We start from the raw sequence: 11,423 nt of genomic DNA, 5'->3' as shown, positions 1-11,423 counted from the left end.
AAAGAGGACTGAATGCTGTTGTATCAATCTCAAATCTACTTATGTTCAAAATTACTGTATTGCCCATTTCAGAATTTAGTGCCTTTTTTGGACAGTAGACTGTTCTGTAATTAAGATGTAGTATATATACATTTTTTTGTACAGTTTCTTTGTTCATTTTTTTAACTTGTGTTTATTTTAGTATGATATATATATAATGTACAAGAGAATAAAGCTATATCAATGACTCTCCCTCTGGTTTTACTCTCTGCTGGGCTCCAAATATCTGTACACACATTCATCACACACCGGTCGATGAAAGCACAATGAGATTTATTCAACGATATAAAAGTTGATTTTTTTTTTTTGCTTTTCATTATCAATATCATGTCTTCATATTTAAATAAATAAGCCTTCAGGCGGACCAAATGACCGACTGAAATGCACGAGTACAAAATCGTCAAACAATTAATACTAAATGAGTTACAACCAACACAATCCCTCAGATATCCTGATCTCATACCAATCAACCACCTCATACGGAGTAGAATTCAAAACATGCTAATTTAAAAACACACCTCTCCCTAGAATTAAGTCGCTTTCAATCTTGGACACAAATCTGATTAAAAAATGTTGCAAAAACTTCAGTAGAATGTTTTTTTTCTTTTCCAGAACTGTAGAAATGCACATTCAAGAGCTAAAATAAGCTCCAGTTAAACAGTTTTCAGCTCATCAGCAGCACATCATTTGGTTGCATAACGCTAAGGCGCATTCGCGGAGTAGTTAAAATATTTCAAGGCACAAGATCAAAATAACAATCAGACAAAACCAACATGTATAAAGTAGCCATTGAAATAAAATGAGACAAATGGCTGTTATTGGCATCTACATACCCCGTGACATTCACATTTCCTGATATAACATTCAATATTGATCTACAGTTTTCAGTTACTAGGTAAGGATTGTGTTCTTACAGATGATGAGTGATGAACATCTGATGGCTGACGGGGGTTAAGTGACTCCTCGTGTCACGCTAACACACCGTAAAGCACCAGATACAGTGAGGCCTGAAGTAAACCTGCTAAAAACAACTACACCGTCCCTCTTTCTGGAAGCTAATTCGGGTGAGTGGGTGAGTGGGTGAGTGGGTGTCCAGCGATTAGTCATTTAGCAGATTCGGAGCCTTTTTTAAGTGTTCCACGACTTGCGGTTCTCTCCTCTGCTGCGTCCGCTGGGTGCCCCGCCACCTTCACCTTTGGCCAGAGCAGTGAGCGCTGCCAGGTTTGGACTGGACCCAGACAGGTTGGCACTGCGGCGCTTCTGCTGCTGGCGACGACGCTTGGCGCCGCCTCGGCTCACCCTGTCTGGCCTTACCAGCACGCCGTAACCAGGGTTACAGTGGAAGTAGTACTTGCCACCCACTGAACCATCATTCTTTCCTGGAGAGAGACGAAAGGTTTGTTTGAGATGCTGAGAGGTGATGATATAATGTTTGTAAAGAATGCAATAAAAGGTCAGTTAAAATGGGCACTGCTCTACTCACCTGCTGGTGCCTCCAGTTCCACCCCCACCCAGGTACCCTTTGCAAAATCTGTGGGTCCAACATAACGGACCGTGCCGCTCTTATTGGTCCCTACTGTCACAAACTCCCCTTCTTTCAACCAGTCAGGAAGAACGGCAGAAGCAGCTGCGTCTCCTTCCTCACAGTCCGAGATAATTTCCAGGCTTTCCGCCGGCACAGAGAGGTTAAGTCCTGACCCAAGGCTACGGGCCCGGTCAACCTGCCCGGGGTCGCCCTCCTCTGCGCTCAGGATACGCTGAAAGGACTTGAGGTCTGAAGACTTCACTTTCTGAATCTTGAAGGGATTTGCCAATGAGGCGTCAGGTTTGGAAGGCAGGTCACTGGACGGAGAAGGAGAAGGAGAAGGAGGAGGAGGAGGAGCTGTGGTGGCTTTTGATGCACTGGTAAGCGCCTCCTGTTGTACGTCGCCTGCGGTCGAGGATGATGTCTGAATGGAGGCGCCATTTGGGTTTGAGGCCTCAGAAGTGGCTCGTTCCTCAGATGAACCTGGCAGAACTAAATCTCCAGATAAGACAGGAGCTGGAAACAAGACTTCGGACACAACTGGGATCAGGTTTGGAGCTGGATCTTGATCGCCGTCTCTGGTTGCTTGGTCTCGGTTGGGCTGCTGTGGCTGTGGTTGTGTTTTGTGGCAGGGTGACAGGTCAGCTTCGGTCTCGTCTGTGGCAGCCGGCTTAAGTTCTCCTGTCACAGGGGTTTCTGGTTTTGAGTGGTCGGTTTCATTCTCTTGTACTACCAATGAATGTTTAGAGGGCTCCGTGCTGTCCGGTTGTTCGGATTTAATGTCGTCAGTTGTTGAGTCTTGCTCGGTCTCTTTGGGATGGCGTGATAAGTCTGATTCTGCAACGGAATCAGGCTTTACTTGCTCCTTCAACTGGACTGATAGGGACTCATCTGATTCTTGTCGACTCCGGTTTGAATCTGATGGACTACTGTCTGCTTTAGGTGGTGCTGAGTCAGTCCTCTCTTCAGCTGCCTCATCATCCAAAACCAGCAACGACTCCTGAGGCACTGACTGCTCCGCAAGAAAAGATTCAGGTTGTGTCACTTTCTCTTTTCCTCTTTCCTCTTCTTCTTCTTCTTCATCACCAGGTGCTGCCTTGGATGGTGGAGGCAGGTCCCAGCTCAGTGTATAGACCTCTGACAGAGTTGCTGTAGAGATGCTGGTCGAGATGTATCCGCTCGATGCCTCGCTCACCAGGCTGAGGGTGGAGTCTTCCGTCTCTGGGATGATTGGCGGAGGGAGGGACACGGATCGGGGGCTCTCTGTTTGGAGGTCAGGGGGAATGATTTCCTCAATCGGAACCTAAGAGGAGAAACCATGGCAACAGTGGTATTTGAGACTTAAAGTGCAACAAAAGTCCCTGTCAGAATGGAGACTTAACTTTGGAAACAGCAATAGACTAATGCCTACCTTTCATTACTCTAAATGACTATGCAATTACTTCAGTTGTTGGTTAGAATGCACTCACACAAGCTGTAAAGACATCGACATCGCCGTATAATGTTGACTACACATCCAGCAGATGTAAAGGAACATTAGCATTTAATTGGAGTTGAAGTTTTTGTCTCAACCGACTCCTTGGAGCAACATTTGGCTGCTCAGTGCTCCACTACGTTGCCAGCACAAAAGAGCAGACAAACAAAATTCTTGTGAACGAAGAATTCAGTCCGTTTTTCCAAACTACTTCACTGAAAAAAGCTTCACACTGCTGTCAGCAACATCGGGATGATGTAGCCACGACGTAGAGACCCAAACTTCTTGAGAGTTCTTTGTGGGTTCATCGTTACAAGTGACCTCTTTGTGACACACCGTCTTTGATCCATTGCTGATATAAAAATGCTGATTACAGCAGCTTTAACTGAGAGTTCCATTGAAGCAAATGAATGGTCGCTTTGTTACCAACCAAGAGGAACGTCACACACCGAAACATAGAGGTATTAAAATAACTGCATAACTGCTTCAGTGGCACCTATCACCCCCCCTCCCATAAACCAAAAACCCCATCTATACATAACAAATACTGAAGCAGCATATTTTTGGTAAGTCTACGCCCGGCAAGTCAGATAATGAAGCAAACACCATATTTCTGAAACAGTGTGCGTCCCTCATACCTAGAACACCATTTGGGGTTGGAGAACTTACGGGCTGCTGATGTTTGCTCATGCCCTCCTCGACGCTGGCTGACTGCACCATGATGCGAGGCAAACTCTGCGTCAGGAAGGGAATGTAAAAGACGTTCAGTGAAAGGCATTTGAAAATAAGACAAATCTCAAATCTGTGAATTGGGAGCTGATTTCAATATGTAATCACGGGCAAGTCGCTGTCATTTCAGTCCAGTTACAACGCGGAGATTAGGTGTTAATATAAGCCTGTAGATTTCCAAACCTGTTCATTATGCAGTGTGCATGAAGTGGTGATTAGCTGCTGCGAGGGAATTATAAAGCTCAGGCTTCAGCGTGACAGTAAGACAGAACTGGAGCCTGCAGGGAAAAAAGTTGATCTGCGATTCTGAAAAGACGACAGATACTGTAGGCTGATCATCACACTGTGCTGCTTTCTCTGGCAGCCGCAAAACATACTTAACTAGGATAACTAACTAGGCCAGTTGGCCATCTGTTGGAACACATTAGCATTGCACAGACGTGTGTGTCATCATTAGGTTTAATCACTTTGGTGCGTCAATATATTAGAAAGGGGAAAAAGGTTTCATTTATTGTAGTGTTCGGCGGGCAAGATGCTACGAGATGCAGAAGGTGCAATAAAAATATTTGTTCATCAGATCAGTCAGACGGATAATCAGGATAAACTGGTAAAACAATCAGCATAATTGCACTATAATTATAATTGCACCCATAATCATTTATCCCTATTCAGTATTCTAGTTACCGCTTTAACACCCTGTATGATCTGCCAGCTGATTAAATGTTGTGTGAGGTGCACACGTTTAATCTTTACATTTATGGTAGTTTTTGAAGAGGGTAATAAAAAAAATATTCTATCCTGAGACATGTGAAGACATTTACCACATTAGGACAATTGTGCGACTGCGTGCTTCAGTCAAAAGGATGTTAATCAGGGCGATTGTTTGACTCTCGTGCATCCCCGACACCAAGTTTGGAGGGAATTAACGCTTCAAGCTTTAAAACTCTGCTGATCAGAATCAAGCGGTTTCGATTCGGGGTCCTTTTGTACTTTTTTTTTTGCTCCGAGTAGAGCGGTGACTTACATTCTTCTGTGTGCCATCAGACAGCAGGTCGAACACATCTATCCTATCCCTCTCTGCCTCAGGACAGTGAGCCTGCAAATCAACACAACATGCCAGGTGCACAGGGACGGCTGCCTTTTCTGTAATCTTTCTAATACAGACGAGTACATGATGTGTTTGCACTCAAGTCCAAGTCTGAGACTGAGAGCGGTGTTGATTATACTAACTAAAGCCAGGATAAACCAATAGAAAAATAGATTGATACATTTTTTTATAAGTGTGTGTGTGTGTGTGTGTGTGTCTTCTCCTCTAAGCTGGGCGCACTGACTCAGAATGTCTGTAAATGTCTTTGTTTTCCCAAGATCTGCTGCTGTTTAGTGTATTTAGAGTCCCTGTCCCTTCATTTCTAACTCTGCATGTTATTCTCTCCATTTCTGAGATTTCCTGTATCGTTCCCTTCCATCTTTGAACTGATGGACTTGAGGATTTTATCTGATTCCTGTTTGCTTAAGGACTGCCACTCTGAGTACTGTATAGAGACACAGGTGCGTTTCCTCCATGTTACACGCTACGACTGGAAATAATCTTAAAATGGGAAAATTATTTTCAAACGGGACAGAAGAAAGAAAACGTCGAAGTGGTTTGCCGTTCTCTCTTTCCATTTTCTCCAGCAGATATTGATATTTTAATTTCAGAATGTGCATTTGGAGTAATAAAAAAAAAAAAAACAATAAAAAGAACATAAAAGTGTTTGTGTGCATACTAATAATGAGTTATTTCCCAAAACAAAATTGCAAAGACATGAAAATATATTGAACAATTATGATTTAATTGCAATAAGAGTGTTAAAAAAACTGCTTTTAGATGGCAGCCTTAATACAGGCCCAAACATTTAAGCTGTGGTTCATTCACGTCAGCTGACATTTATAACTGTCGACTTTACAAACCCCCTTTAAAAAGTCCGTCTGCTGCTCTGCGCCGGGCTACGATCACTCACTCATCCAATTTATGTCAACAACCTGCTAATATTTGCCATACGCAGGGCTTTTGTTTTCCTGTTGACCTTTCTAAACATCTGCGGCAGGCAGGGTGGAGTGAAGCACAAATTAGGGCGATGGCTCCAAACAATGCACCAACGAGGCCCGCCGGGTCTCCATCCTCACCAAACACCACGGCTCGTGATTTCCCTGATTAGCTTCCCTCTGTGGCTCAAGGTGCTAATCAGCCAAATCAGAAGCTGTAGTGTTTGGCTGCAGTGGAAAGCTGCAGACTCCCGGGTCTCGATGGCACATGATTGGAGATCAGTAGGTGAGGAGACGGGGAAGGAGTGGGGGTGGGAGGGGGGGGGACACTTCGACGCAACGAGGTTCACCTGCTTCTAATTAACCCTCCTCTACACGCAGTATGCTCCCGCCTCAGCAGGGGCTGTTTGTGGAGACTCCAACATTACGCAGCATGTCAATCACTTGGGACACACCAACTGCGTTTGTACTGGATGTGCTAATAGTTTAAGTCCTAACACAGGAGCTCAGCCAACCTGGTTTTGATCCAAAAAAACATGTCTTGATTAAGAACGAATTAGATTTATTCTATTAACACAAAGCCACAAATTGAAGTGCAATTTTGAATTGCTTCCTATAACATTGAAACTCTAAAACTCTAAAACCAGACACAATAATAAGTGGTATTATTTCTGTAAGTAACAATGCTGTTAATAACAATTCATTCTTTTTTCTTTAAAGTAAAACTTAGCTAGCAGCAGTGTTTTCATACTTTATGCACAAATATTTGACTCATTTACACTGAATTTATTTGCCGTTTCACAGTGTAACCAAACAGGACCATAAAAGGGTAAATGGGAATCTTTGTCAATTCTATTAACTGTCCAACTCAGTGCCCCCAGTTTGTAGCACAGGCTGATGTTATAAATGTGTAATGCACCAAAATAAACTCCTGTCAATGCATTATTTATCAAACACTTTCGGCAATCTTGTCTTCACCAGGGTGGTGTCTGAGATAGTGTCCAGCTTCCTTATGTACAGCCAGGTGCCCAATAATGCGACTTTTAGATCGCCGTTGATACTAAATACACAAATCATCGTTTTAAAACTCATCTTAACCCATCAGATGACTAGAAGGGTTTTATCTCCATCTGTTTGCAGGGTTACTTGAGATCAGTTCTGCCTAAAAACCTTAAAAACATGACATGTCTACACAAAAGTATGGGGTTTTTTTTAGCCGTTAGAAGTTTATCACCTTTATTTTTTGCAAACTTCTGAGAACCACTCATCTCTGGCACTGATGCATTTACACACTTCATCTATTTATTATTTGTGTTTCCATCTACATAAGCTCTGTTTCCGTGGCAACAGCAGGACTAGGACTCGGTGCTGATGAGTAGAGGGGATATTTAGATTCAGGCTGCGGTGATGCACATAAACTTTAAATCCCTGATAAGACAGTGGGCAGAATACAAGCTTAAACCCAGAGCACTGTGAGCCAGCTGAATGAGTGTACCTGCTGATGGACGGCTGTCTGGTCTTGACTATCTTCCCTCCCACCAGGAAGCAGTGACTTCAGCAGCTTGGGTACGGCCTTCACTGGAGGAAGATAAGACGTGGCAAAGCCTGAATGCGCTGATGGAGAGGACAGGGGAAAAGAGGGGAAGAAGAGGAGCAGGTTGCAGGAGCAGAGATGGAGAAAACAAGGGCAGGAGGAAGACGGAAAGCAGGGAAAATATGTTTTTGAAGCTGGGAGATGTGTTGGCTAAGAAAAAAAAAAAATAGGTGCCAAATTAACATTCAGAGCAAAAGGACAGATATAGTTGTCTACCGGCTAAAGCAAAAACAGCTGATGAGATCAAAGGCAGCAAAAAGGGAACGATAACACAAAGCCAGAGAAGGAATCCATTAGAAGATAAAGGTTTTATCAGTCGTACCTGTCTCTGGGCTTAGGTTCTGGGATATGGAGCTGGGCAGAGTGCGTCTGAGCGAGTGAGGTGCAACAGAAAGGTCCTGGTGGCTCTGCCAGGCCTGCATACACAAGAGGGAAAGACACCCAGAACACACATGCAGCTTAGACGTGCATCAGCCTCCTCTCCAGCGGTCATTTCAACCAGTTATTCATCATATTTACTGAAGTTTTTAACTCACTCTGGGCTTTCTGCTTTGTTTTATATGAATATTTAGACTTTCACTTTGGATTTTCACCTCACAGTGGAACCAGAAAAAAAATCTATATACTTGCTGGACATAGCTGGTGCATCATTTAAGTACTCTGTACTCTATTAAGTGGAGTCCTTTAGTCTATATTATCGAGAAAGTGTTGCACATGAGAAGTAGAAGACTAGAAAAATCAGTATGAGAAATAGGAGACTAAGACACTATAAATAAACTGATATACATGAGAAGATTAGTGGACATGATTTATGTGCCTCACCTTGAAGTCATTAAGCTTATGAGCGGAGGAACAGAGATCCGGGATGCTGGCAGACAGCTAGTTAAAAGGGTTTGAGGGTTAGAACCAGGGTGTCAGTGGGACATGTTAACTGCTGAGGAGAAGGAACTAAACCTGAACCCCAGAAGACAAACAGGTCAGAAACAATTTACTCCATCTCGTGGTTAGCAGCAGTAAAAGAGGTGCAAGCATGTGGTTAGAGGCAGAGCTTAAATGTTCTTTAAACGCATGGCACAGTTTAAAATGACCTCCTTCATGACCACAGGCTCTCTGTCCACAAAATCCATAGTTTGAGCTAATATTACTACCTGTTTAGGCCAGAAGCTGACCTGATGAACCATATTACTGTCTAGCACAGGCTAACTTCAACCGATCAGATCAACAAGTTAGTTAAAACTCTTGTCGAAGCCAGATGGAAGGAGTGCTGTTCTCTGCTCTTGTTTTAATAAAGAAATACTCCAGTTCAGACATAACCAATGCTTAAGCAGCGTCTTTGCTAACATCTTTGAAAACAAACAGTTGCTTTTGCTGTCCGCACGCCTAAGCGCCACCCGTAGCTTATACAGATTTCTCAGACCCAGATGGATATTCATTGTGATCTGGTAAATCCAGCTGCCTTGCAAGGTAAGTCAGAAGCACCTCGAGTCAAAAACAAGTTATTTCCTTTAATGTTTGGTAGAAATTCTCGTACCCGGTTGATGTTTGGAGAGCTCAGGCAGCGTCTGGGAGCTTTCCCTCGGACTGCCAGCTGTTCCCTCACAGCCACCTCCTACAATCTCACACAAACACACACACACACACACACACACGTTTTGTAAGCATTTCTAATTGTGCAATTTATGGAAACAATACCACTTAGTGTTGTCTATTTGGATGCTTTGTACGATGATTGGATTAATCAGCTCTACTTGTGTCTTTTTTTGGAGTTCCAGTTCGGGCTCCGGGTGACATTTTCCAAAATTGCACAAAGAGTGCAAAGAACAATGAGGATAAAACGTGCTCCTGCTTCAGCAAAACACCAATCAAAGAAAGGACATTTTGGTGTTTTGCATGAACTAAATGATGGTGAACACCACATGATTTGATATGGATTCAATATCTGGAGATTCTTAGCAAACCTGATCCAACCAAAATTGCATTTCCCGACCTGTCTGAGTCTGTCGAGAGTGAGGATGTTCTCCACAGCCAGGATGCTGCGGAGGTATTTCTCAATGGCTGCTTCACTGTCAGCCGACTGGTCATCCTCTGTGCTGGCAGCCAGCCTGGCCAACATCTCCCTGTCCTCTGGACCATGGATGTCCTGTGGGAGCAGGGTACTACTTAAAGGCTTAATATGAGCTGTGGATTCACCCTGCTGGGGTTTCATTTATTCATATTATACTGCATCACATCGCACGACTGCTTACCACAATATCTACCATCCCTCACAAAATGTTGATGTACAGTGAGGCCACAGTCATTTACAAACCTCCACTGCTGATATAAAAGGACTGCAGATAATTCTAATGGAAATGAAATGACAGCAAGAGTACGCTGAGATCCAGCAGAATTCTCCTCTGCTTGATTATTTAGAAAACAAAGACCACAGAATGTTGCCACAGATAGACAGATGGATAGACAGACAGACTTTATTCATCCCCTGGGGGAAATGTAGGTATCCAGTAGCTCTCACAGTTAATTGACAAATAATAAAATGGAGAAATATTAATATGAATAATACATAAACAATAAAAGTCATAAAGTCAGTGAAGTATAAATAAAAAGGTACTATTGCGCACTGACAGAACTGAAGTGTTGCACAGTCTGATGGCTCTGAGGACAAAGGATCCTCTGTACCGCTCAGTCCTCACCCACAGCGAGAGGAGCCGTCCACTGTGGCTGCTCCTCTGCCCTGCCACGGTGTGGTGAGGAGGGTGGCCGACATTGTCCTTGACGGCCTGCAGCTTGCTCTGTGTGCGTCTCTCCACCACCATCCCCGAGTGAATCCCGGCTCCTACCCAGCACTGAGCCAGCCTTATTAACCAGCTTGTCCAGCCGCCTGGTGTTCTCAGCTGTCATGTTACCTCCCCAACAGATGTGCAACATTGCTAGTCTTGTTGAGTTTTACCATTTGCACTACGGTATGCAGTGGAGAGTGCCCTGGTCAGGCCCCTCTGGGCTGTGCATCATAATTATGGTTACTGATTAAAGCCAGTTTATGTTAAACCAGGCTTCACACTCACAGTAGCATGCAGAATTAAAAAAACTTTAATAGTGGTTTATTTGTAGGCTATTAAAAGGCTGGTCTCTGTGTCAATTTGACCCGACTCAGCTTCATCCCAAGTTCATCCTTGCTGTAACTCTTCAAACAAAGGCTTTTTGTGGACTGGTACTCACCCCTGGGATGTTAGAAACGATTTCAAAGGTGACTCCACAGCCAGGGATGGTGCTGCGCTGGGACATCCTCTTCAGCAGACTCTGAGCAAAACCCTGCCGCACCAACACAACCCCATTTTGTCAGATCAACTCATCTCTGTATCCATGGACATGTGATTATGTCAGGGAAGGATAGACCACCAGGGGCCACCCACCTGTCTCCCGGTGACATTGACACAGATGCGTTTCCTCAGCACCAGCTGCATGTCAGCTGGGTGGCTCAGCTCGACCACGGTGCTGACTGTCAGGTAGACCCTCTGGTCAGCCGACGTCACGCGGCTAAGCTGAGGGCATTCGTGGACCGTTGAGTCCCAGGAAGCCTCCACCTTCACCTGGACCACATTAAAAAGTGTGCACAATGAACGGCTAAAGGATTCCCTCCACCCACTATCTCGGTGGCACACTTGGGACGTGCAAAAGAAAATACAGAAACTATAGATATAAGAGAGAACAACTCAATCATCACCTCACCTCTGGATCATAGTGTTTGACAATATGAAGGTCAAAGAAGACATCCTCCTCCTCCCCACTGAGTAATGCATCCAGCCCTCCGGCTAATGGAGCTGAAAGACTGGACTGGAAATCATCAGCTGAATAAGGAACAAAGACAGAAAGAAAGCAGGTTCAGTAGTTATAAAGACAGTGGCGTCTTGCCAAATCACAAGCACAAAAGATGGTGAGGAAAAACATACCACTGAGATCCAGGAACAGGACAGGAATGTGCGTTTCCATTCCGGGGACCGGTACCCTGTGAAAAAACAGCGTAGACTTGACTTGAATTG

General features: G+C 44.2%; 1 protein-coding gene across 1 annotated transcript in view; it reads right to left on the bottom strand.

The window, feature by feature from the left end:
• Positions 1 to 291: 291 nt before the first annotated feature.
• LOC139217576 (kinesin-like protein KIF13B) overlaps positions 292 to 11,423 on the bottom strand; it is a 32,151-nt gene continuing 21,019 nt past the window's right edge. The window contains exons 31-42 of the mRNA XM_070848925.1: positions 11,334 to 11,389; positions 11,113 to 11,231; positions 10,797 to 10,973; positions 10,603 to 10,695; positions 9,374 to 9,526; positions 8,918 to 8,995; positions 8,209 to 8,265; positions 7,709 to 7,802; positions 7,288 to 7,406; positions 3,708 to 3,773; positions 1,523 to 2,867; positions 292 to 1,418 (exon numbers count right to left, since the gene is read on the bottom strand). Of these exons, the coding sequence (XP_070705026.1) occupies positions 1,168 to 1,418; positions 1,523 to 2,867; positions 3,708 to 3,773; positions 7,288 to 7,406; positions 7,709 to 7,802; positions 8,209 to 8,265; positions 8,918 to 8,995; positions 9,374 to 9,526; positions 10,603 to 10,695; positions 10,797 to 10,973; positions 11,113 to 11,231; positions 11,334 to 11,389 (2,608 nt within the window). The 3' untranslated portion in view covers positions 292 to 1,167. The remainder of the gene's footprint in view (positions 1,419 to 1,522; positions 2,868 to 3,707; positions 3,774 to 7,287; positions 7,407 to 7,708; positions 7,803 to 8,208; positions 8,266 to 8,917; positions 8,996 to 9,373; positions 9,527 to 10,602; positions 10,696 to 10,796; positions 10,974 to 11,112; positions 11,232 to 11,333; positions 11,390 to 11,423) is intronic.

The sequence above is a fragment of the Pempheris klunzingeri genome, chromosome 18, assembly GCF_042242105.1.
Source record: "Pempheris klunzingeri isolate RE-2024b chromosome 18, fPemKlu1.hap1, whole genome shotgun sequence".
Lineage (NCBI taxonomy): Eukaryota > Metazoa > Chordata > Actinopteri > Acropomatiformes > Pempheridae > Pempheris > Pempheris klunzingeri.
This window is presented reverse-complemented; position numbering and strand designations above follow the sequence as displayed.